The 27,523-nt window shown below is 38.8% G+C and overlaps 1 protein-coding gene across 2 annotated transcripts in view; it reads right to left on the bottom strand.

The window, feature by feature from the left end:
- The window catches only part of SLC12A1 (solute carrier family 12 member 1), a 52,647-nt gene that overhangs the window by 19,688 nt on the left and 5,436 nt on the right, over positions 1–27,523 (bottom strand). The window contains exons 2-16 of one of the 2 annotated variants that reach the window (XM_021407318.1): positions 26,026–26,160; positions 25,742–25,817; positions 21,179–21,274; positions 17,397–17,536; positions 16,880–16,990; positions 15,829–15,940; positions 15,212–15,339; positions 12,026–12,110; positions 10,193–10,344; positions 8,575–8,682; positions 7,715–7,838; positions 6,828–6,929; positions 4,822–4,977; positions 3,087–3,186; positions 2,892–3,003 (exon numbers count right to left, since the gene is read on the bottom strand). In XM_021407318.1, coding sequence (XP_021262993.1) covers positions 2,892–3,003; positions 3,087–3,186; positions 4,822–4,977; positions 6,828–6,929; positions 7,715–7,838; positions 8,575–8,682; positions 10,193–10,344; positions 12,026–12,110; positions 15,212–15,339; positions 15,829–15,940; positions 16,880–16,990; positions 17,397–17,536; positions 21,179–21,274; positions 25,742–25,817; positions 26,026–26,160 — 1,737 coding nt within the window. Of the gene's footprint in view, positions 1–2,891; positions 3,004–3,086; positions 3,187–4,821; positions 4,978–6,827; positions 6,930–7,714; positions 7,839–8,574; positions 8,683–10,192; positions 10,345–12,025; positions 12,111–15,211; positions 15,340–15,828; positions 15,941–16,879; positions 16,991–17,396; positions 17,537–20,424; positions 20,521–21,178; positions 21,275–25,741; positions 25,818–26,025; positions 26,161–27,523 lie in introns of both variants that reach the window. The other variant, XM_021407319.1, reaches the window with a different exon arrangement.

Raw genomic sequence — 27,523 nt, 5'->3', positions numbered from 1 at the left:
CCTGTCTTTTAGGAAGCTGAAGCAGTAGTCTTGCTCCTCTGCAGAGAAGTACATTCAGGAGTCTCATGTACTGGCTTTGGAGTGTTACTGGTTGGACAAGTAGTCTTTGCTTTCCAAGGAAGAGTGGAAGAGTGGAACTGGAAACTCTGGAATTGTGTCCAGCAATGCCAAAGACAGAAGAAGTAATTAGACACACTGGAAGGGTGCAGTTGGCTTGGAGGCATTTAGAATCCCATCTGTGTTTCCTTGTACCTAGCATGGGTACCTAACACGGTACCTATTCGGTTCATCATAAACAGGTAGTTTAGAACTTTAGTTTGCTACAGAGTCTCATTTTATGCAGAAGTCATTCCTTTGCTTTTTTTTAATTTCTATGATCTGAGGATGTCAGCAAGCTGCCGTTTTGATTCCAAAAGAAGAGAAAAATGAAAGAAATTCTTAAAAGCTTCACACAGTATAAAACTAGAAAGGCTTTTAAATTCATGTTCAGGAGATGATATTTCAAAATTCGTATGTAAATCTTTCACATTTAAAATAAGTTAGTATATGGTAACTTTTCCTTATAAGCTAGAAAAGCTGAGGAGGAGTTAGATTTTTTTCTCTCTTTAGCAAATACTGTAGGCTCAAATTTTATTCCCATTCAAGAACGGTGTAAAACTGAAACTGCGGGACATTATCTCCAAAATGAAGTGTGTGGGAAGGATCACTTAATTCAAAATCGATTTCTAAAGGGTGATTTTTGAAAGTAACACCAAATTTCTTTGTCTCAGAACTTCTCAGCCTTGCTGAAATTCTTTTTTTGGCCTTCCTGGAAGGAAGTGGAATGCGCTATTATATAGACATAGAAATAACTGCAATACATTTGCTTTCAGCTAATTGCCATTGTCTAATAGATAAGGAGAAAAGGCCTTCAAAATGAATTTTTCAGCAAGTTCCATGAAGAAAACAGCATTGAGAAAGAAGCTGTGAAATGATCTGGCAGAGTGGCTGGGTTGATGCTCACTGATGCATTGTCCCTTTTGTAGATCTCTTGTAACTATTTGAGAAGTACCAGAGGAGGGATGTAAGAGTTCATGTGATCCTCTTCTAGAGACCATTCTCTAGAAGAGCAAATTTACTGGACAAGATACACTCCTTTGTATCAGTGTTAACGTTTGTGCCATTGTGCAGTGAATTTCAGCCTGGATGAAGACTAAACTTGCAATAACGTATGAAGGCTGGGAATAAAAGCAGAATAGCCTTTTTCTGGAAACTCACTGTTCAAACCAACGTACAGCCACTACCTTAAAGATGATTTGAAAGCTATTTTTCTCTAGGTTAAATTGCCATATTTATTTTACCTATCTCTGAACTATTCATTACCATGTTCTCTGAAAGTTTCTTGCTGCCCTTTGCGAAGACAGAATGTGAGATGTTCCCTTTAGTATAGTATCTTAAAACTTTTTGCATTGTTGGCAGTGTGTCAGCTTTGAGGCAAAATACGTTGGATATTACTTTTATGGCTAAATGGTCTTGCAATGTTTGTTATGATATATTCTGTCGTTTTCAAGATGGTGTCTGGGTTCCCTTCCCTGGGTTCTCTTTCTGGAGCCCTACAGGCTTCTGTGGCAGCAAGACATCTCACAAGCTTGTATTGTGCCAGCAAACTGCTTTTAAGTGCTCGCCATTCCCACTCCCAGGAATTTTATTATTTGCTTGTCGTCACAGTTTTGCAATTTGCGAAGGTTCACTGCATCACAATTTGATGACTAACCAAATCAAATTTAGCTTATGTTACTGGAGAAATAATAATAGTAAAAAAAATGCTTATGCTAGCAAAATAAATGTAGGTTTTTTAATAGACTACCATGAAATTTTAGTTCTACGTAGAAAGTGCTAATATTAGAGAAACGTCTAATAAATCAGGAAACTTGCTGAATCTCAGTTTTATGAAGCAGTTTAGTTTCAGGATCTTATTGGGTTTGATTCTGTACTTAGTGGATGTAGGAGAAAGGCTACAAATAATTACAGTAGAAAAGAATCAGAGCCATTCACTTTTTATAGATTCGTTCAATGTGGAAAGAGTCACATGTAGCTCTTCTATACTCTCTTTCTTCAAAGTGACAGCATCAAATGAATTATTCTTATACTCGTGGAAGAATACATTATCTTGTCTGGACTGGTTCTATTAGTTCAATTCTACAGCACGTTTTGGTGCCATGAGCCTTTTTTTTCCCCTCAAAAGGTTGTTGTAATATTTAAAATACATTTTCTCTTCTACACTATGAGCCCATCTATTTTAGTTCTGTCTTAATGAGAGTCTAGGTGATCATCTGTTAAAATTCATAATTTCCTGTCTACTTCTAGCTAGAAATAGACTTTGCTTCCAAGAAGATTTAAGAAGAGCATGTTTATCCTCAAAGATTAGCTTTGTTACAATTTTGGAGAAACCACTGCACAGAGATCTGAATTACATGCCAAATCCCAGCACTGCACATCAGTGACAAAGCTGGAAATAGACCTTAGTTCATTTGACTCTTTTGCTATATTCCTGACAGAACTCTGCCTCCCTAATTTTATTTTATTTTTTAGCCTCACTGTATCAATTCAAAAAAAACTCTTTACTTGTAATGCTTTATTTTTTCAAACCTTTATCATTTTTTGGTCCGTCTGCTATGAACTCTGAAATGCATCTCAATGAGGCATTTACCAGCAGGCTCTGTATCAGCCGATAGCTTTCTTGTCAAGGCTTATGACAAAATTCATTCCCAGTACGAATCTTTTTCACGGTCTGCACAGACGCCCATCAGCACCAGTGGGAACATTGTGTGCCAAGTGAGAGTGGAATGTGTAATGGGGATCTGCAGCACCCACTGGTGCTGAATTTTCAGATTCATGTGAGTTGACCTTACCGTATACACTTCACAACAGATGCACAGCCCATTGTTCTTTGTGAAAGTGTGTGTGATGTCTAGCAGAGCAGGCCTGATCATAGGAGCTCCTGTTAATGCTATGCACTGGGGTCTGTTAGGAGGAAAAAGGCTGTATTTAATTGGGAGAGGTACTTTTTCTGAATTAGCCATTCTATTTTTCACTGGAAATCTTACCTGAAGTTTTTCACGTGATCTTCCACGGTAGTTAATGCCAGCGCACTGTCTAAGGCGTTAATATAGCAAAGAGCCTGTGTAGAAGAGCCCCAGTTTACTTCTGCATATAATAAAGATAAACAATGCTTATTAAACCATGGGCTTTTCTCTGTTCTGTGACAAAGGTTAGCAGTCATGTTACACCTGAGCCAAAGCACAGTATATTCTCTTGTGCTTTGTAGATACAGATCTATCATTATTTGTGCTTCATGAGAATAGGTTTGGTTATGCAAACATGCAAATAAATCATCTCATTCTTTTAACATAAAGCATAAGCAGTGGTCTTCCTCTGCTCAATAAATGTTTTCTTCTCTGTTTCATAAAATTAGTACCCTTCTCCCACGTATAAAATGGACAGCCCCGAGTAATGCCTTTGGTATGTAACTTCAGGAAGTTCAAATTAATCCATTAGGAAGGATAATCACCAGCTTCACTTAGTTCTAATATATGGGTCAAAAATTGCTCTCCAAAACCAATTTTGGTGTATATATAGGGAGACAGATGTGAAACAACTTTCCATGAATGCAGATCAAGTCCAATAATGCCAAGATTCAGAGCTAAACCTCCATGTAACTAAGCGAGGGGGTGGAGGGGGGTTAAAGGCTGCCTTTTTGAGGAATGTTAGACTTTTCTGAACCACTCAGTTGTTGGTAGGTAAGCGCTGAATAGAAGTTATTTTCCTTGGGGAGCTGGAAACTTTTGTACAGTGTCTTCAGTGACTTTAACCAGACTTTTAGCTGCTACTTTGCAGCAAGGACATTGCAATATGCTAGGAAAAGGATAACAATCTTCAGATGCCTTTCTGACACACTTGTCTTTTCGCAGGTGCATTCCCTACAGCTGATGATGTTTACAGGAAGAGATCCACATACCATCTCAATAGGTGTGAGAGCAAGCAGAAATAGAGAAAACAGAGAAAAGGAAAACTTAGGCACGGACCAGGTGCTGTTATCCCAAGATGGGCAATGAAAGTACATCTTATGTTGGGAAACTCATCTTTTTTTCTTTGAATTATTTATTCTACTGAACAAGTAAATCAGATGGTTAGCACTGAGATCTGAACATGGGTTAATTTAGTCTTCGAAATTAATAAACAGACTAAGTGGTCTCATACTGATGCTGTACTACATTAGTGCACAGATTTCTAAGCACCGCTACTGTGATTTCCTGTGCTACTAAGTAATCTTTTTCAACAGTAAAGTGTTCCTATCTTTCTCAATTTAGTGAGGAATTATAGGAAGGCACTGGAAAAAGATCAGTTCACAAATAATGCAGCCTGTATTTTTGTCATATTATGGGCAGCAAATTTCCCTTTAGAGTGAGGGTCCCAGATGAGACTGCTAAGAGCACAGCAAAATTCAAGCAAGTTTTTGTGGAGGGATGAAGAAAAGTTACAAGTGATACTCAAGCAAAAGCCCAAATTAACTCTTATTAAAGATGTGGGAGTAAACTGCTGCACTGGAATGTTTATACAAAGCCCTGAACCATCTTTGAAGTGAGTGTTTAACAGTCAAAAGTTCACTAGGATATTGTCTTACTCTATATTATGTAAAGTGGGATTTAATAGGGTAGTCCAGGCTTTCCTCTAAATAATGGTGTTGAAGAAAAAAGAATGTCTGTTTTTGTAAGCAGAATTAATTCTGATAAAGTTCAGTGAGGCTGCTTAACGTACACAAAATAAGTCTTGTGGCCTTACCTGGTTTCTTATATGTTACATAAATATATAGAAAGAGTTCAATGGCATAAGTGATGAGAGCTGCCCACCAGTTGATGACAAACATAACAGCACAGCACAACAGGGCTCCAAAAAGTGATATCCACATATTATAATATCTGAATGCAGGTCTCCAACCTGTTTAAAGAGAATTGAAGATTTGGAAGAAGAGAAAATATATTGAGCAAATGGCGATCCACTGACTTTGCACATAGAGACCCACATGCAGATTCTTTCAGGTTCTGTCAGAAGAGGTGGGAGAGATGCATGCAAATTCTCAGGCAGCATATCAACGGGTACTTCCAGGTATTGACTGATGTAGATTTCTATCTGCACTGAGCACTGGGGCTTGCAAGCCTTTCACTATAATTTGTTTTCTCCTATGTCCAGCTTGGCTTTGAATGGCTGTTCTTTTTATACATATTTTTGCCAAATTAAAGTTCGCTGGTTCGGAACTGAAAACAGGTTTTACTATAACTCTAAGTAATAGGTTATTATGTCCTTTTGATGCATATGTATAGAACTTATTAATGGGAGCTAAATGCTTGCTGAGAGGAGAGCATATACTAATATTCCAAGTACGTGTGTGTATTTTGAACTTGGAAATCATCTGGCCTTGATGCATAAAAATAAAATAATTTGCAATTGACTTTAAAGAGATATTATTCCTGCTGCTTTTCAGCTGCAGTATTGAATCCTTCCCCTGCTAGCAATTAAAATGAGACAAGCAGTGAGCCTCTGTGGTCTGTTGGCCTCTGCCAGGTGTTCTGCAGAGCAGACCCTTTTGGAGAGAGGAAAAAAAACTGAAGATACAAGAAGAGGCTGAGCAACCCTGTCTTGGATCATCTTTGTAATGAGGGAATGGGAAGGTCCTGCTGTGAGGAAATTTGCTGTCCTGCAGCCTTGCAATTATAATAATCTATCACTGTGAATTGGCAGAAATTAACTGAAGGAAATGAGAAAAGAAAAAAAATGGCTGCAGTTTTGTCAGAAAATGTTAAGTAGTGGCAGAGTTGAATCAGATGCACGTACACGAAGTCTGTAAAAGTAATTTTTACTCAGCTCTAAGGCCATGTAGAGCCGATCTGCATTTGTTCAGCTGTGCAGGTAATTAGCAGAAGTGCTCATCTTGTCTGCCCTCTGAACAAATGGCACCATGCAGATCTGTAGGAAGGAAGTTGATGTAGGCATTTATGCTACCACTGCAGGTTTCTTCACACTGGAAATCAAAAATGTATTCCTTGTTCTAGAATTGAATAATTGATTCATAGTAGCAGGAAATTGTCTTTCCTTTTTGCCCAAAATCGTGCTGCTCAGCTGATTGACTTTAGTCCTTAATGATGATGTTGAAGCAGATTATTCTGCTGTGTTGATGCTTATGCCTGTAAGCCTGTATTTTCCCTTGCTGTACAAATGTAGAGAGTGGCTCTCAAGATATCCTTGTCCAGGACCTCGTTGTACTCTAGCCTATGATTCTGCTACTAGCCGCTGCAGAGCTATCTTGATGTTGGTTTTGGGACCTGTTCTTGTTCTGTGTGTTTTCTTCAAGGCTGCATCACTTCCAGCACAATTACTGTTCTTACAAACTTTCTGCAAATGTCACTGCAGTTTTGGCAAAGGAGGGCGTAAAGACTTCCCACTACACCTTACTTACTTTATGTGGTCAGAGATAGTATAGGTTTTTTATCCATCTATGTCGACTGATAGTGAGGGGAAAAACACCCTAAGGAGGAGCTTTCTTGCTCCAGTGGGATCCACCAAAGCCTTTTTCATCTTACACAACTGCAGGGAACGTAAGGACTAGAGCCATTATTTTTGTCGTTTGGAGATAAATAAAATGTCATCGTATTCAGTGGGAGCAGTAAAACCTCAGATCACGTAGCTTAGATGTTTTACAGGTACTGCTGCTTTCTCTGACACACAGTCAAAAACTCGTAGAGATGAGTTTGTGAAGCCCATGCTTAAATCACTGGTGAATGCCAACTCACCTGGAGATTTTGCGTATGAGGCATGAAAGCAGGAGAAATTAATCAAAGCATATGAAGCCAGGAAGAAATTGGAGATGATGGGAGCAATGGTGTTCAGTTCAGCTGCAAGACACAATTCAGACATAGGTACTGGTTTCCTAAGTTGTCTGTAGCTTTTTCCTGATAATACATTAAATCTGTATACTGTCTGGATTTGTTGTCCAGAGAGAGTTCTGGTATTTTTCTGTGGAGCTAATTCAAGGTCACCTTGATATACCTCATTTCATACCAATGTGCCTGTTCATTTATATAATATATATGCTATGCAAGGTTATACTTGATGCTCTGATTCTACAGATTGCCTCTTAATGATGTGGAGCTGGTATAAGTTTCAGAACTTTAAATACATAATTTAGAGGACAGACGTGTTTCTCAAAAAGCTACTTTTAATTTGTAGTTGAAATGTATTGTTTTCCTTTTTAAATGGCAATCTGAATTCTCTCAACTACACTTTCCATTTATTGACAATGTCACACAGTTTGAAATTGAGGTCCTGGAAAAACTAATTTTAAAATTTCAACTCCTCCAAATGTACTGGTAATAGTGACAGCACACTCAATACAGTAGCTAGGATTTTCTGATGCCAATGCTGGTAATTTAAGCTGTGTTTTTGAGCAAATTGTGGAGAAGGCTTGGCAGAGCAGCCCTCCAAATTATGTCAAAATTATTTCACATCTGTATGCAGTATCAACTAGAAACATATTTTCTAAGTTTGCCGTATTTGATATGGTATGAGCGTGCTAACTTGGTTGGAATCTTTTCTAACTATAGCTAATCATTGTATTAAAATATCAGTTTACAGAATTTCAAAACATCAGATTATTGCATTTATGTAAGTATATACAAACCAATCAAAATGAATGCCATAGCAATCACAAAAGTGAGTACATATCCTCTGATTGGCTCGTTGTTTTTTCCGTATCCTTTGGCAAAGAAGTGGAGTCCTTTGTAGACGTTGTCCTTGCAAAGAGCCTGGTGGACAAATCAGAACTTAGTTCTGCTAAGCAGTGCATTCTTGCGTCAGAAGAAACTCTCTGTGAGTGACAGCTTACTAGACTTTTGCTAAACAAAAATTTAATCTATCTCAGTAGTTAAAGTACATCTACTGCTATGGCATGTAAACATTCAAAGAAGGTGATAAGCCAATATCCTGCTGAATTATAGCATCGAAACAAAATCACAGACATTTAATGCCTATTCAGTGCTTTAAAGAGAGATTAATAGAATATCTCCATAGAGTTTAAACTGATGGAAACTGAAGCAGAAATCAGTGGCTTGGTATAAGCTGTGCTTATATAAGTTATCTTTCTGTCTCATGCCCTCCGTTGACGTTCTGTCCACATTGCTGCTTCCCAGCAGCTTATGGACGGCATCTCTCAGCACACCTGCCAGCACAGGAATGAAGGTTTCTGCAAATTCCTGGCATTCCTGAGGTACAGGCTGGCTTTCTGTCGGGAGATAGTAGTGGTCCTGAAAGTAGCCTTGAAGCTAACAAAACAAACACATGTGCATCCCCCTCTCCTGCCACCAAGCTGAGCTCTGACCGAAGGAACCCTGCAATCCTAAATGCCTGCGGCTGTAGGAAGGTGATAAGACCTGCCTATTTCTGTAGAAATATATATGTCAGCGTTATTTGAATATCTATCACATTTGGCACATAGAGCTCAACTAAATTGTTCATTTTTGAAGTGGATACTTGGATTTTTACCTGAAAAACTTTGGGTGCGCTGACGAGAGATGCCAGAGCTGATGACAAAGTAGCAGAAAAAATGCCAGCTGTGATGAGAGGACCAAAGCCAGACACCATACTCATCACCTGTAGAAAAAAAAAAGAAGGGAAAAAAAATAGCCAGGCTTGCATTTGAATACATTTTTTGATCACATATCTGTTTAAGTGTGCGTGTCTCAGCTTTTTGTAGTCCTAAATTCAATATACTACAAAGCTGCTCTGAGGTATGTGAATACTACTATTCATTTTTTAGTGGAAAGCAACTGAGCCACAGCCCAATCTGTATACAAACCTGCAGCTGTGTGCAGGGGCACATGAGTACCCTAAGAGATTTTCTTACATCCTTCACTAACTTATTGCCCTAAGTAACGGCCTCTGCTTGACAGGTAAACACTTGTAGCAAGAAGGGAAAGTGGAAACAGTAGGAAAGAGCCCTGAAGTACTTAATGTGATTGAAGGGGTTTGGGTTTTAATATCATTCAACACAGCTGAAAAAGGGAGAGAATGTGCATCTGTGCTGGCACAACAGCAGTTCTGCAAACAGCAGCGGTGAGCACCACCAGGCCTCCCTTTCCTGGGGCCTTTCCTGGCCTTCACCACCATTAAACCAAAAGGGCTATTGAGTTCAGAAGCACCAGAGAAGGAAGTAAAAAGATGAAGTGGATGGATGTGATTGCCCGATGCTTCTGGTATGTAGGAAGCACTCCAGGAAAGAGAATGATTTATTCTAGAGATTTGGCAGCTGAAAACTTAGTTTTTCTGATTTCAGTCTGGCAAGGATAAATGCAAGAAATGAAATTCTGTTCATGCCTTTAGTGAGGTCCCTTTTGGAAGGGTTCCCCTGAGTTTGAGCAGCTGAACTCAGGTGGGAATGAGGATGGAAGGAAAGCAGTCTGCAATACAGGTAGCACATCCCTTTAAAGGTTGTTACCCAGCCCTGTCATTTAGCGGAAGCAGCTGGGAAAAAAAGCAAGTGACTTTCAAAGCTCCAAATGGCTAGTTGAAAAGCAAGTGCAGGTAGGCGGTGAGCTCCTCTGGTGGCTGTGAAGCAGAGGGGCTGTACAGACTTCTGGGAGCCATGGCCATGGTCCTGTGGAACTGCTTTACTTTGATCCTTTGCCTAAGCTTTGTTTTGAAGAGTAAAAATGGCACTGTCTGTCTGGCCTAGGAGAAAGGTCTCATTACTTTTCACCTGATTTTTCACTAGACTATTTCTGATATTTTTTTAGAAGAAGCCTGAACTTTGGCTTTTGTATTATGGTATAAGCCTTTAAGAGCTGCCACAGCACCCCTGAGGTGAAACCACATCCATGTGTTAAGAGAAGTGAGATGAACTGCTCCAGAGTTCCAGATGTCTCTGTTAAGTCTAGGCTTCGAGTTCGTAGGTGTTGGAGCATATACTCCTGCCTGGTACTTGTTGAAAGAAATTGTTGAAACTAACATGAAATGCGCAGACTTTTCACTTTATTCCTACGTTTTTTGACTTTTTTAGGTAAAAGTGAATTTCCTGTTGCTGTCAGTTGTCAGTAAATAGTATCTTTGAGTGTTTGTACTAAAGTATTTGTGTATTGCTTATGGTTATATATGGCATTAAAACCTGAAAATTATTCATCAGCCCGTAATCACATGGCTGATATCTGCATCTGGAAAAATCATAGCCTAGGTTGCAGGCAGATGATCCATTGCAACTCATCCCAGGTATAACTGTATCATTGATGTTCCCAGTAGCATCTCGTACAACGCAGGAGGCTGTGGAAATAACAATATATTATTACTTTCCTTCCTCATGACAACTGAACAGTGTTCTTGCCATCCTGTGATTGTTAGTCTACATACATTTTGTACAATCTCTACTTCAGTATCATTCCAAAAAGTAATGTTTTGTGTTAGGCCCAATTTACTTCTCTGTATTATAGTTTTTCATGTTATTTGTAGGCAAGCATTTACTTCTGTTACTCTTAAAATAATAATCCAGTTGACAAAGAAGACAAGCATTTTTCTAAGAGCAGAGAACCAGACACTCTGGAGATTAACAATAAAGTAACTAAGATGTATATTATCAGTCTGTGGCCACTTTTCCAGGTCTCAGTATTCAGACATGCAATTGCAGTGGGGATCTTAGCGCTAGACATATTTCTTTTGGTTTATCAGGGACACACAATTACTTTAGAGCCCCAGATCCTTAGCTGTTTAAATTGTCGCAGCCCTGCAGATACTAATACAGTAAGAAAAACTTTTAACAGGAGTAATTGTCTATGTCCTTTGTGTTTAACGGGGCTTTTTAGTTTTTAGTTGTCTTTTTGAGTCTGCTACCAGAAATAGAAAAAAAAAAATATATGAAGTTAGAATGCTGATAACTACGTCTTTAGCAGCCAAAATGCGAGTTTGTGGTATTTTCAAATATGTCCAATGTTGAGAATCCCAAAATAAACATTATCTCCTTCGAAAATTGGTATGCAAATAGGAAAAAAAATGTATTGCACTGAAAAGTAGACAGCTCTGAAGCTATTGCTTGTCAGAAGAGAACAATGCGCTAACACAGGTTTATAACAGAAAGTGAAGAATTACTTTCAGCTGTAGTTGCAGGTGAAATTTAGGTCTAAATAATGCAACATCTGAGCAGAAACTTGACTCAGGTATACTGCTTTTTTGCATAAAGTATGAAAAGGAGAGTACCCTGCAGGGCTTTCATACAGTGCTGAGGTATTTGCTCATAAGGAAGAGCATCATTTACAGCACTCTTTATTACAGTACTGTTAAAGTAGAAGAAAAATCTTTATTTCTTGAACAGAGATTCATTGTACCCTTGCAATGAGAATGTAATTGTATATTCTTCCAACACCATTCATGGCTGCAGTACAGGCCTCATTTTTATGCCCGCGTGCTTTTTTGTTACTTTGCGTTGTGGAGCAATTGGTGACATAGTGGATCTTCTTGAAGAGATGCAATTGATTTATTTTGACACGCAACAGATAAAATAAGCGTGTTGCCATGTCACTCATGAGTGCTCAGTAAGACTAAGGAGAGCAAGTAGAAGCCATGTGAAACCTCAATATGAAGGAAAAGCAAAGATGAGCGGATTGATCTGAGGTTCCTTGAATCCTTACTGCTCTCATGGATGCTATCAGGTAGTTGTCTTTGATGCTGAATCAAATGCAAAAGCAACCAAATTACATGAAAATCCGTCTTCCATTCATATGTGAATTCAAACAGGACAAATGCCACTGGCAGCGGAAACAGAGACTTTTGTTTCTGCTGATTATTTCTTTTTATTCACTGTTTTTACATGCAATAAAATCAAAGCAACTGCCTCTACATAATAAATCCACAGGATGACAAACTGCTGAGGTTAATCACTCCTTTGCATACCAGGCTTTCAGATTTTCTTGGCTGTATAAATTAAGACATGAAACAGAGGTTCTGTGCTTACCTGCACAAACTGCAACGCCAATGTAAGCCACTGTTGTTATCAGAATGGCCAGCATTGTTCCTTTGGGTATTGCACCCTGCGGATCCTTAAAATAAAGCAGTGATCCAGAAAACACTGAGTTCACTTACTGTACTCTGTATTGGCATACTAGCGAGTCCTACCACACTGTAATATGTAGAAGGTAGATTTTTGTCACTTCAAACTGCACCCACATTTCCTGTCCTGCGCGTACATAGCCATGAAACTGTCTGTGGTGCAATGCTCCTACCCTCGGCATAGAGTAGGATGTGGGCTAATGCTGCATTTCTGGATACTCTGAACTCCCCCTACATTGCAGTGGGCTTTATTTTAATGTCTTAATGGTAAAATGGTAAATAGTTACTGAACTAACCATCTTGTTGCTTGACTCGGTACAGTGAATCCAGAGGATGTTCGCTACCAGGCCACAAGACTACTCCATTCAACACGATGCCTTTTTCTCTGGCAGCAGGTAATAGTTGTGCAGGCAGCCACTTTAGGACCTGATTACAGCTCATGTTCCTGTAATAGCTTGGCACTAAACCTTCTGCGGCTTCATAAAGATCAGGCTTTTGGTGTAAGCAATTGCTTAAGCAAGAGTAATGCAATTCTGCATAAATGCAGTTTAAGAAGTTGCTGTGACACTTGTGTGGATGAGAAGACAAGACTATTTTTGGTTAATCAGCACAGCAGCTGCATGTAAGTCACACAGAGTAGCACACAGTACCTCTGTGATTAGCAGCTAGTAAGTGTTGGTACTTATGCCTTGACTGCAAACCGCTACTTTTCACTGTTCTGACTTTTAATTTAGATGTTTTAATAAGGTGGCAATATGATGTTTATAAACTTGTTCACAAGAATATCAACTTCATTCCTGCAGTTGTGAGTCCAATGATCTGCATTATAGTTTAGTGTCTGTTTGTTTCTGCTAGGAAGCACTTGGTGAACTGTCTTCTTAAGTTTCTTTAGGTTTTTTTAGTCATAGATGCCTGGAATACAATTTAAGCCACATGTTGTTGAGCTATTGTAACAACTATGCTCATTGAATGGAAAAAAATATATAAATTTGGTGAGCTGTGTGAAAGAGGGATGAATGACTTAACTGCGTTAATAATTAACATTTTTTTTTAATGAGGTAAGGATTTATTGAACTGAAAAATAACTTCAAAGTCATTTCAACGCCATGAGACCTTTAGCCCTTTAAATCATGGTAGCTTTAATATATACAGTTTTGGTGTGTGTCTCATGGGTCACTGTTTTTGCAGGGTCTTATGTTGCAGTCTTAAATACCATAACCTTAAATCTTAGGGTTTAAGCTTCTTACTGCTATACAACTTTTAAATTATATAAACAATTAAACATATTTAATATGCTGCTACCATTTTAAGTCCTGCTTCCAAACCCTCTGTGGTCACTAGGAAGATGAATTCTTTCTGTGAGTAGCTTTGAACTAGCTCTCCACTTTAATGTGTAGTGAGTACAGAAGCCTGTACGTAGCTGTTTACAAGAAATTCTAAAGAAAGTTTGGTTTAACAATTTTACATTTAAAATAATTCTTGGCTTGTCCTTTAGATTTCTGGAGAGGGTGGTTATTTTAATTAGGCCTGTCTAATGCATCTAAATGCGCTCAGTGAGGAATCTACAGCCTGGAGGAGCTGGTCGTAGACCTCTACCTATTGCCAGATTGAAGGAACTGCAGGGAGCCAACAGAACTGGTTCCTTTGGTCTGTTCAAACTCATTCGAATAGCTTATGAAAGAAGTGCTGCTGCTTTCGGAGTTTACCATAGATAGAGAGCACCATATATGGCAAAATAATTATTTTTGTTTGCTAAAAGGATGGAAACTGTGAGGCTGATTCGGTCTCAGTGGGCAGAAGTACAATGATGTGGGGCTTTTTAAATTAAAAATGGAATCTCATAAACATCATTATTAGTGGCTCCATTTCTACCTATTTCTCTCTGTGCTTGGCTTCAAAAGCAGACCTCTGGAATCTAAGGAGATGAGGTGTGCAATCGGTGTAAGGGAGGGAAACAAAACTGTCTGTCAGGGATGGTAGGATCCTGGTGAACTTGTGACTTCTATGCCAATACAGAAATAACAGACCCTTGGTTGAATCCTTAAGGTATCAGGGACCATGGGTCTATATGATAAAGCCCAAAGCCATCACTGGACATGCTAGAGGAAGCTAGGTTAGACTTGTGTCCTTCTGGTGACTTTTTAGTGTTTTGGTTTGCTTGCTTGTTTGTTTATGGTGGTTTTTTTGCATTTGTTTGTTTTTTTTAAGCACTAGATTCCAAAACTTGAGTCGTAGATATCCCACTACTCACCCTGGTGCATTTCTAATTTCTTGTAATGCTACAAAGTATTGCAAATTTACAAAATGCTTTCCTGAGCTTTGAATTAGTTCATCTTTGTATTTAGCTATAAACACTCTGCATTATACTCACTGTGCAGTCATTAAACCTAGAGAACACTCAAAGTTATAACTAATTTCTTGTCTCTAACTTACCAGTTTGTTTAGATACTGGAAGTACCATCTTATACAACTGCTGTATTGCAAGAGGAGAGGGAGAACTTGACAGAGCAGCCACAGCAAGACATTTAAGTGCCCTTGGACCTCCTTTCCTCAGACTCCTTTCTTCTGTCACAGTTGCAAACCTGCATCTTTTCCTTTGAGCAGCCATAGTGACAAGGTATTGGGACATATTTGCTTTCAATAAATGCTCTGTTTACTCTGCTATGACCCTGAATAGAAAAAGCTGGTCTCTACTGATTCTTGTGAGTACAAACACAAGCTTTACAGGTGTGTTTTTTGGGATGATGTTATAGAAGATTTTGCAGAAGTGCAGCAGGCGATACACACATTCTCTATGTAATGTTCTGCAAATGGTCAATTAATACTACATTACTGCAGCTTATTGAAATATGCTTTTAAATTATATAGAAACCCAAATCTGAATGCAACAATTTATGTAAATACTCTTAATGTATTAGGAAAGAAAATGTGAACTGGTATTTTTAAATAACACAGCAGATATTTAAAAGTGAGAGTTTTGCTCTCTAAAATCAGGCGTGATTTAAAACTGAATACAGTGCTGATTCATAATTAGTTTTCTTGTTCTTTTCTCAGCCCACAGCTAGTCTTATGAAATTAATGAAATACATACTTTCAGATCTCCTGAGATGTTGGCTCCCGCGAGGATGCCAGTGGCAGCTGGGAAAAAGATGGCAAACACTGAGAAAAATCCTTCTCCACTTCTGAAATCTGGTCCAAAGTTTTCTGCAAATATTGATGCTGCAAATACAGGTGAGAATGAAACAAGCTGATGGGATTTGATTCTAAAGTTACTTAATGAAGAGGATGAATAATCTAGTCTTTCACGTCTGTACATTTGGGTTTGAATCTGTCTCATATCATAGCAAAGCGAATTTGATTTCCTCAGTCTGATCCCCAGTAGGATGTGCTTGTCTGCATCTCAGAGCTACAGCTCCGTATTGAAGTGACAGCAGTGTCACTATAGGACTTGCACTTAGCTCTGTGTAAAGGTTTGTCTGTGCTCTGCTGATATATATGTGACTCAAACTGCAGCTAACTATGCTGTCAGCTTCAGCAGCAGAGAGACAGACTAAAAATTAAAGATGAAATGAATTCCCTTGGTTTGCAGGCCTATTTAAACTTGAGCCAAAGATCCTGATCTTGTGACCTTTTTCTGGAGAATCCTCAACTCAGTATGCAGCTTCAAAGAATGCAGTTACTGTTCTATGATAGACAAGCAGTACTTGCCTTGGTAATTGAAAAAGCCTCTTGCCTTCTTTTCGTTGTTGGTAGGAATGACTGTCCCAATAAAGAAGTTTGCAATGGCAATAAGGAGAACAATTAGCAGAATGACTTGAGCCTGTAAATAGAAACATTAATTTACATTGACTGTGGAAATGGCTAAATAGTAAGTGATTAAGTGATGTTTGTGTTCCCTATGACAGATTACAAATTTTTATAGACCTAGAAAACACCAGGAATCGAGACAGCTGAAGAAAACAAACTGCTATTAGCTAATTACAACAGCAGATAGTTTTTACTAACAGTGTTTATAAAGTAGGTAGTTATAATTTAATTTTACACTTTTTCTTTACGGAAAAAAAGAAAATGAAACAGTTAATGCATAAATATCATGTATGAGACATTTTTATATTGTTATATAAATTGTTTAGTTGGAGTGAGTTGTCACTTCAAGAGTAATACTATCTAATTGGTTTTCTGATCTCTTTTACAAGCAGTTCTAAGCTTTTGTCACAGCAGAATATGAGAAGAAGAGTCCTGTTCTAGACCTGATTCCTACACTCTGAGGTATTTCCATTTGTAATTCCATTTTTTATTTTTTTATTTTAAGATAAAGGAATAGCAGAAATCATCAGAGATTATGGAATGGACAGAAAATAGAGCTCTCCTGCTAAGCAGAGCTTGAGAGAGTACAATGACAAAACCATACTGTTTTAACTACTACTTATTCTGTCAAGCTGCATCAAAAATAAGGGCAAAGGGGGCACTTACTCAAGGCTTTAAATGATGCCATGGATTATGAAAATCAATATAATTAAGCTGTCTGTGGAATATAAACTTCCTTTTTCCCTCTTAGATGAATGTTCAAGGAAGAGCATAGAGTAGTGGTGTTTTCACTGAATGTAATGATTAAACTGTTATAGCTTTTAGAAAGGTTAGGTGTAAACTGAAGCTGAATGCTTTTGAAAATCCCACCTGTTGTACAGCATTCCTCACACATTAACCCTGCACACTATTCTAATATATTCTTTGCTTGTATTTTCTTTTAAAGCTTTACCTTTGCTTCCCATTCCATGCCAGCAACAGAGATGCCAAGAAGACAGACAACAGTTATGGTACCTATTATTCTGATGTCATTGGTCCCATCTACCATTATTGTGTCACTCTCCTGAAAAGAATAAGAAATGTTGTTAAAACCAGTCTTTCTCTAACCAGCTGGGGGTATTAGGTAACAAGGTGAAATAAAAGGGAATGAGTTGTCATAGTTTAATGAGTTTCAACATTTTGTGAGACAGAGTGTTCGTATTTCATGCTCCAGCTTGCACTTAGCTGGGGTTATTTGGCTGTCTAGTTTGATATCTATCTCCTTTCCTGATTTTTGAGGCTCTTGTTGAGAAATGATTAACATTTGTAAGACAGAAATAATGGAGAAGTAGTCTGTCACAGTTAGACAGACCAGCATCTTTCCTGCTAAAGACATTGCTTAAAGCATAGCTAAAAAGTATCACAATTTAAACAAATTAAAAAAAAAAAAAGCCCCAACTTAACAATAAACATGAAAAGTCTACATTTACCTTAAGAAGCTCTACGACTGTTTCAGCAAATCCAACCACATACATAGCAACTGCCACAGCATTTGCAAAAGCAAAGATAAGTCCTATAGATCCACCAAACTCTGGGCCTAGACTTCTTGAGATAAGGTAGTATGCTCCACCTGCAGGCAGAAAATATTGTTACTTCAGCACAACTAAATGTTCAGTGTTTGCTTATTTTTCTCACATAATACCACAGGAATCTCTACTTTAAACTGAACAAACATAATAAAGATTAATAGAGGACTTCACTGTGGTCAGGCTTCCCATGTCTGTCAGGACCCTGAACTTCTAGTTGTGGGGAGCAGATTCCATCCCACTGTAACAGTGGAACAAGTCCAAGACCTCCTCATGCAATTGAATGTATATAAGTCTCTTGGGCCAGATGATATCCATCCCAGGGTTCTGAGAAAGATGGCTGATGTGGTTGCCGAGCCACTCTCCATCATACTTGAAAAATCATGGCTGTCCAGTGAAATTCCCAGTGACTTGAAAAAGGGATACATTACTCCCATTTTTAAGAAAGGGAGAAAGGATGACCCAGGGAACTACAGGCCGGTAAGCCTCAGCTCTGTGCCTGGGAAGATCAAGGAGCAGATCTTCCTGGTTACCATGTTAAGGCACATACAAGACGAAGAAGTGATCCAAGTCAGCCAGCGTGTCTTCACCAAGGGCAGATCTTGCCTGACCAACCTGGTGGCCTTCTGTGATGGAGTGATGGCGTCAGTGGATGGGGGAAGGGCGACGGATGTCATCTACCTGGACTTCTGCAAAACCTTTGATGTGGTCCCTCACCGCATCCTTCTCTCTAAATTGGATAGGTGAGGATTTGAAAGATGGACTGTTTGGTGGATTAAGAATTGGTTGGCTGTTCACAGACAGAGGATTGTGATCAATGGTTCTATGTCTCGGTGGAGGCCAGTCACAAGTGGTGTCCCTCAGGGGTCGGTCTTGGGACCGGTGCTCTTCAACATCATTATCAATGACATAGGCGATGGAATTGAGTGCACTCTCAGCAATTTTGCAGACAACACCAACCTGAGTGGTGCACTTGATACACTGGAGGGAAGGGAAGCCATCCAGAGGGACCTGGACAGGCTGGAGAAGTGAGCCCATGTGAACCTAATGAGGTTCAAGAAGGCCAAGTGCAAGGTGCTGCACTTGGGCTGGGGCAATCCCAGATATTTATACAGACTGGGGGAAGAACTCCTTGAGAGCAGCCCTGCGGAGAAGGACTTGGGGGTCCTGGTGGAGGAGAAGCTGGACATGGGCCAGCAGTGTGCGCTGGCAGCCCGGAAGGCTAACTATGTTCTGGGCTGCATTAGAAGAGGAGTGGAGCAGGGAGAGGGAGGTGATTGTCCTCCTCTACTTGGCTCTTGTGAGGCCCCATCTGGAGTACTGCGTCCAGGCCTGGGGCCACCAGCACAAGAAAGACGCAAAGCTCTTGGAACGAGTTCAGAGGAGGGCCACTAAGATGATCAGAGGGCTGGAGCACCTCTCCTGTGAGGAAAGGTTGAGGGAACTGGGCTTGTTTAGCTTGGAGGAGAGAAGGCTCCGGGGAGACCTCGTTGTGGCCTTCCAGTATTTGAAGGGAGCGTATAAACAAGAGGGGGAACAATTGTTCACAAGGGTGGACAGCGATAGGACAAGGGGGAATGGTTTTAAACTGAAACTGGAGGTTTAGGTTAGATATTAGGAGGAAGTTTTTCACACAGAGGGTGGTGACGCACTGGAACAGGTTGCCCAAGGAGGTAGTGGATGCCCCATCCCTGGAGACATTCAAGGCCAGGCTGGATGTGTCTCTGGGCAGCCTGGTCTAGTGGCTGGTGATCCTGCCCAAGGCAGGGGGGTTGAAACTAGATGATGTTTGAGGTCCTTTTCAACCCAGGCCATTCTATGATATGATAGGACACAGAAAACAAGGAATGTGCTTTGTACCAGCTCTGCCTTCAGACTATTCTGAATGCCCTTCCACTGCAGAAATCCTTTAGGACGTACTAATTTGCAAAACTGGATCTTCAAACAATTTTTTGTGATACATAATATACGTAGGGTGCTCTGGAAGTGATGCCTCTTATTTATTTCCATTTATTTATTTCCGTGGAGACTACAAAAAATGCAAAGAGCAAAATAACACTATTTGATAGAGCAAATTGTCAGCTACAAAACAGTATATGCATTTTCACCAGTGATGAACAAAGTGCATGCTGAGCTTGTAACAATTGCACTAGGAGAGGTGACCCACTGTTTCACAGATGCTATGATAGAATCGTAGCTGAAATGTACCACCCACCACCTCACTGTGCTCAGTTCCAGTGTTTGGTCTCAATAAATGTTCAGCAAGCACTGATGAATTTCAATGGATGCATTTTTTTTCCACATGGAGGAATTCAATTCCATACCTTTCCTTCATACACACTTCCATGTCAGGCACCATTCTGTCAGGCTGCCCCTCCGCTGCCATCTATTGCACAGCAGCAAAATGTAACAGTATTGGTGGGAAGGTTCAACCTCTACTGTCATACCACCAACATCCATCTCTGACATTGTGGGCCAATATAATAAAATAGGAGGCATTACTTTTGGAGCAGCCCTTGTAGTAATACAGCGCAGAGGAAACTTCACCTCAGGATAAGTTCTACCTTACTTAGATCCATCCCAATTTAGCATGTTTAATCTTGTACTGTGATACATTTTTAAAGCTCCCACAGAGTTCTGCAATGAGTCATTAATCCTTTTTTTGCATATCACCGTAAATGGAGCAATTACTTTCTCAGTTAATTATTTCATCCCATCTCACTTTATATTTTTTTGCCAAGAAATGTTTAAGACTATAAATGTTTTAAATTACTGTTGTTCCGATGAGAGAAATCATCCCAAATATATTTATTCATCCCAAATATATTTATTTATTCTTATTTTGCTTATAACATACTTATCTTAATTCCCACTTTTTTTCTAATTCAAATCTGTAGAATTTTGTATTTTTCATGAAATGGTATTCACTTACCTCCTCTTACTACTCCATTAGTGCAAATGGCAGACATGGAGATACCTGTTAAAGTTGTTACTACTACGCTCAGAGCAATAACTATGATTCCAAGACCTGAAAGATTTGAAAAAGAGAGTATATTCAAGTGTATTCAAATACCTGTTCTGCTTAAATGATGTAGTAAGAACTTGCCGCTTTCCACAGAGGTTAGCACAGACCGGTTATAACTTTAAGGCTCTGAAATGTACTGAAATATTTTTTGATAAAATATCTGACATGCACTTTACTTTTCCAGTGAAAATATTTACTCATCTTCGAAGAAGTAGCTGAAATGTAAGGGGTATTATAAAGAATTATAGTGGAAGGAATTAAATTGAAGATATCCACCGATCTGCATCAGACTTAAAAATATGAAGAGTGCCTCGTGCTTGTTTTGTCCAAGGATCTCCAACCTGAAGGGCTCTGAATAAGACCTGAAGAAGACCTGCTGAAAGGTAAGAATGAAAAAACTGAAAAGCCAGATGCCACTCCTCACTCTGCATTTGGCAGGAATATCTGAAATGTACTTCAGAGGCTGAACTGAAATGTGGAATTTATGAAAAGTGACAACTCAAACGTGCCATTAATTGTGATTAGAGCTGTCTAGAATTGTTACCTCCGGGTCCTGTAGATCCATCGTTTGGTTTATCATCCCTCTGGTTTGCATCATATGGAAAATTATACATAAAGATCTTTTGGAGCTTGAAAGCATTAGTAACCCTAAAGATTTTACCTCCACGGACAAACCCATTAGTTGCTATTGCAGAAGTTGACAACCCAGTAATTGAGGTTACCATCGTGGCGAGGAGAATTATGATTACTCCAAGACCTGTCAGTAATAAGAAGATGAAATATTTTACTCATGTTCCATGATTCCTACAAATCATTTTCTCTTTAAATGGAATTTTCAGGGTAGAATCAGAGCAATAAACTGAAAGATGGTTTGTTGACCATTTGGAGTTTGCAGAACATTTCCGAGGAGTCTGTGTGCCAGTAGTAAATTATTCCCATCAGTCTCCAAGCAGTGATGATTCCTGATAGGATTACCCTAGCCAGAAGCCCTCTCATGATTTTCAAATTTTTCTTCAATAGCTGAGTGAAATGAGCAAGCAAGTATTCCTTGGTCTGAATGCTTCTATGTGCCTTTAGTATATATCCTGGCTGTTCAGGAGAAGAGATTAACCAGATTTCTTTTAAGAATGTTTCTGTCTTTCATCAGCTAGTTAAATATTGAATTGGAGAGAGACTGGCTGTGTAGTTTCACAGTGAGCCAGGACAAGGAATCTATCAGGTAGAGAAACAAGACCTGAGTATGGTCCTTGAACATCCTTATTTGCTAGGCTGTCAAGTGCTGTGCTAAACCACTCTCTCCTCATCTTCTTTCCCCACAAAAAGCAATTTTACTGTAACACAAGATCAACATTCAAAGGTGGAAATGTTGCTTTCTAGATGTCATTTGCTTTAACAAGTAGCCTGTAATGGATAATCTTAGAGAATTTAGCATCACTTTTTAGCTGATATCAGAAAATTATATCATTAAAAGGAAACAATCAAACATCTGAAGATCAATATTACTGACAAGTGAACTCAATTTCAGTAAGACTGAAATCTTACTGAAGATCTTCAGCTATATGGTCAATTTTCTGTTAACTTTGTGAAACTGTGCTAGGTGTCTAGTTTGATTTATATTCCTAGAGACATTGGTTGGAAGTGATGTCTGAAGGTGTGGAGTTCAGCCTCTCAGCCAGAGCTGAACTATCACCAGCACAGGATTAAATCAGTAATAGCTTTGGACAGTTGGATCCCAAAAACCTCCATGGATAAAGATCCCCCAGCCTCTTTGGGGTTACGTGTTGGAGTGCTAGACAACCCACCCAATGAGAAAATATGTCTTTGTGTCCTGCCTGGACCTCCTGAACTATAATTGTGGCCACTGCTTCTGCTACATTTTCTGGAACTATGGAGAAAAGTTTGGCTCTGTATTTGAAAAATACTTTCTTCTTTCAAGTCTGGTGAAGAAATAAGATACTTTCTCTCAAATTTATAGCTTATATTTCCATTTCTATCTATGAGAATTGAATTGATAATTGAAACAGTTATCATCTGGTGCAAAACATTGAATCAGTTCTTAGTTTTATCTGAACTTGGCAACACGCAGTAGCTCTCTTGTTTCTGTATAGTACAGAGGTCTTCTGTGTGGGACTGAAGATAATGTATGGCCTATAGCAATGCTTATTGACCAGGCTCCTCCAGATTGAAACTTGGATCCTACAACTGACATCCAGCTGGAACTACAAATGTACTGATTTATCTGCTAGATTTCTAGATCAGATTCCTAACTTCAGTTCATACTGTATGGTTATAGACATCCAGCCTGTGAATGAATGTTCTTTGCTGCTTAAATTACAGACTTATTATCACAATCCTTTAAAAGCAACGTAACATAGGGATATAAATGATTTATAGCACAACATAGGGTATATAAAGTCATTTGAGCCTCTAATAAATCACTTTTACCCTATTGATTTCTGAACCATCTTATAACAAGTCGTACACTTATTTTGTATGTAGTCCACATTAAAAAAAAAAAAAAAACCCAAATGAATGGACATTTCTTTTGGTTAGCTACCACCACATGCTGCATAGAAGGATCTTGTTGAACTGTGTACATTTTGTGCTCAAGAAGTGGCAGAATATGACTGTTAATCAGCTGTTAAATGTTAAATGGAACATCAGACACATTATTCTTAAAGTTGTACCAAAATTACTTGGCAAGTACACCTTCATCCTGAGGAGTATTTTTCTGGAATTTTCTATTAGATTTCACAAGTCATTTTGTGAATGTATATGTTGATTAGGGGCACATATTTTGCTAATCTGATGAGTAATATCTGCTTGGGAAGGCCTTAATGTTAATTTAAAAAATAGATTTTTTTACATTTAAGAAGAAAAATGCATAAAATAAATCAAGTGACACAACCAAGAAGTTACTGTAATATAACCTAGTGTAACATAATTGTAATATTTGGGCCAGATTTTCAGTTAACATAAACTTGGTGTCTTTGGTTAACCATTCTATGTAGAGGTACAAATACAGACTGGAGAGTCCCCAGATGTTACATGAAAATACCAGACTGGTTGTGGACCTTGATCCTTATCAGAACCAGCCTGTGGCTTTTGTCCTACCTGGTGATAAACCCAGGGCCCTGTTTTTTCCCTTGTTAGAGCTTTTGCCCAAGACAGCCTATCATGATATGGAAAGAATGGGGTTTTCTCTCTTAGGCCCTCTAACGATGGGAATATAAATGGTGCCTAGGTGATGGGTTGACATTTAATTTTCACGTTAGTAGTAGTACTATGTGAAATCCCCAAGTCAACATGATGATGAGCTTCTATCACTGTTCTCTTTAAGTCTTGGCTACACATTTAAACTCACTGTTTACAAGACATTCAGAAAAAGTATTGAGAGTTTATGCAAATAGAATTTGATGTCCCATTTTCAGAAGTAAGACTAACATCCTTAAATAAGACATGCAATTTTAAAAAGCAATAGCAGGGCAATAAACCATAAGAAAAGAGTGTCTGCTTATCAATGAATTAAAATGGTAAAATTAAACATGAAAGCAGAAAGCTGCTACTGATGTTGGTGCAAATTAACGCTAAAATCTGATTAAAGTTTAGATTGAAACCTATGCGTATGGCTGCTAAGTAAGTTGTTCTAAAATGAATTACTCTTGCCTATGGCTATTCTCACACCTCAAAACAAAGTAATACTTCTTGATGATCTCAATAAGTTACTAAACTGCCCTTAAAAACTAATTTTGCATGAAACCCCAGAGCAAAGTCTTGGCAATATTAAGATGCAGAATTTTCATGGCAAGGCATATACTTATGAGTGCCCTGGGCTGTATGCTCTCATTTGGTATGCATCATAAAGTCAGCAAGCACCCTTTTGTCAGGCACAGTGCTGGAGCCATGCATGGAGCACTGCAAAAGTAGGTAAAGTTCTTCCGTTTAGTTCTGGAAATTTTATTGTGTTGTTTTTTTTTCCTACTTCTGCCTAGAGGTTTGCGGCTGGATTTTTTTTTTTTTCTTAATGAGCATTTCATTTGTGTCTGTTTTTTTAAAGCTCAGTCTTCCTCAAACAAAACTTCCGTAAAGTTACTGTGTTTTGCTGGAAGTTAGACCTCAGTCATGCAAAATTCTGGAGATGTTTCTGTTCAGTGTTTTGTTTCACCCAATAATATGGCAATCAATGATGATCACATTCAGCCTGAATTTGAGCACCAAGTTTTGTCCAAGATGTGAAGAGTTGAGGCCCAGATGTGAAAGTTTACACTCCAGCTCATGTCTACTCAGTATTTCCATTCTGTGAGAATACAAACTGAAGTACTTGCCATCGGCCCTTTAGATTGGTGCTTTTTGTGATGTCTAGGTGTTAGTCAAAAATTAGGGCCCCATTTTAATTTTAAACAGGTAACACAGTGACACTGCTGTCATGGTTCATGTTTGTGTTTCCTCACAACAGCAGCTATAAAAGGGAAGTTGTGCCACACAAGAGTTACTGATACCTTCCTGGGGAGCTTCTAGTTGCAGGAGGTTCTTGCTGTGTTGTGGGCCCTTTTTCACTGAATGCTCAACATATTGAATGGAGCCCCTGGGGCCCAGTCTCCCAGGGATGCGAACTGGGAATTGGGTTAATTAAAATTCAGCGAAGAAGCAAAGATACATCACACTGTGAAGTGTACTTTGTTAATAAAAGTGGTAACAAAGTTTTAATAAGTGTTTCATAGTACACTAGTATCTAGTGCTCTACTATAGTTAAAAATAGAACCCTGATGAGACCTCCTTCCAATTCTGTTTTCATCTTTGCAGAGAAGTGTGAAGAGGTGGTGTTTTTAATATGCAGATGACAAAGTTTGGGATTCACAGATAAGCAAAGTGTGAACTCTTACAGGTTAATTCTGTACACACGTATTAGAAATTGGCCTGAGTCCCAACGTTTACATCTGTTACAGGATCTAAATACAAATTTCACCAAAGCTCAGAAATATTCAAATGTGATGATCATATGCATAGTTAACAGATCTATGCCTCTAAGCAGTAATTTGGCTGGTATTCTGGAAAATTCCAATAGTTTGGAGGATTAACATATTTTACCCTGGCAAGCATTTGAGAACGTTATTTATTTCAACATGCAAATGCACATCTCAGATTATATATTAATCACAGTCGTGTATAGTTTATCCTCTTTATCCCTTTCACTGTTGAAAATGGTATTAAATAAGATACATACCAATTCCTGCTTGACCTACAATCCAGGAAAGTCGAATAAAAAGCATCACACCCCAGATATTGAGCATGCATCTTACCTAGGTTTTAAACAAACAATATTGCATTAGCATAACACTGAAAGTTGTGTTAATCAGAAGCACGATGGTGTGCAGTGAAGGCTATTAAAGACCACCCCAGACATCCTTCATGTACACCTCCCTCTCTTCTTAAAAGAGCTTGGTACTGTAGAACTACTCCTAAATTTTATTTTATTTTATGTTTTGGAAATGCAGATAAGTTTCTCACCAGCACACCCTTCACCCATCCGAACTTGACAAATCCTGTTTTCTTTTCTTCTTCCTTGCTGGCTGCTGTCTCATCTCCAGCAGTGCTTTCTCCATTAGCCACCCTCTCCACGGAGCCGGTGCTCACGGCTATGTTCTGAAGGATCACACAGAAAAAAAACACATGTTTGTGCCAAGCAGAGGAAACCTGTTTGTGTTAGAAAGATGTGGAATAAGGGAGTTCCAAAGAAAATTAGACTTTACAGTCTCAGGAATAGAGTGCAGTTCTCTGGTGACACCAGGCATCAACAGGTGGGCTTGCTAACTGAGAAAAGACGAAAGAATCACTTAAGCAGAGTAAATGCATCATTACCTGATACTAAATTGGTTTTATTATAAACTCTGTTCAGTGTATATTATGTTGTGTTGATATGCTAGTAGAGCACCTAATGTAAAGAGGGTCTCATGGCTGGCCTTCATGCGGTGCCGCAACAATTTATGAATGTTAATAAGTATAGACAGAGGGATAATAGCTGACTGGTGAAATGAGATCTACCTGCATGTCAAATAAGTTATGAGATGAACTTTGGTATTTTCCATTGGATAAAATACAAAAATAATTCCAGCAGCAAATATTTTCTCGAAACAGCAACATATTCTCGAAAACAGTCAGAAATACTGGTGAAATGTGTTCATTAATAATGCAGTAAATAAATAACTCTTTCTGTGTTTTATTCAGCTCTAGTTGAACTGTCCTAGGTAGAATTAAAAATTGGCATATTTGCCATGTAACTAGAATAAATAGCCCAGAATTTTGGATCATTCACATTCAGTTAGAGACTTAAATCTGCACTTCATCTCTTCAGTTCTGTTTAGCACCATGATATGTTTCTTGTGGCTTGAATAGGAATTAGTCACAGTGCTGAGGTTTATACTTTCTGTCATTGCTGTTTTCTTTCTTGTAAAAATTTTTATACAAAGTTCTGACTGGTTTTGCACTGAATCACAATTAGATTAACTGTTGCTAAATATTATCTGGGTCCCGTGCAAAGACCTTCAGGAAGGACTGTGTGCATTGTCACTGCCTGGCAGAGGGTCAGGAGCGTGCATCACTTCTGGAGAGGAATCGAGGTGTTTTTAGGGTTTGGAGGGGGATGAAGATGTTTCCAGATTAACTAAACAAGTCAAGGAGGGGAACCATCTGTGATTCTGGGAAACAGAAGAGGTTTTTAGATCTTGCTTAAGCTTTAAGGCTCTTTCTGTGTTTGTTCATAGGCTTAAAAAATAAAATACAGTACAGGCATAAAGAACGATGATATTTATGCTCATGTTTGGACTCCTCATGGATGGGTCTCTAGCCACTACACTGGAAAATTTTAGAATGCCTTTGACACAATAAATTTAGGCTAGTGCTCACAAATGAGAAATAAGTGACTGGATAATGCATTTGGACATATAGTCAAGTTGGGGAATACAGCCATTTTGACTCTAAGTGAAATGGGAATACAAGATCTATTGAA

Source organism: Numida meleagris, chromosome 9 (genome assembly GCF_002078875.1).
Source record: "Numida meleagris isolate 19003 breed g44 Domestic line chromosome 9, NumMel1.0, whole genome shotgun sequence".
Lineage (NCBI taxonomy): Eukaryota > Metazoa > Chordata > Aves > Galliformes > Numididae > Numida > Numida meleagris.
Note: the sequence above shows the minus strand (reverse complement) of the source record. Positions and strands in the feature narration are given on the sequence as shown.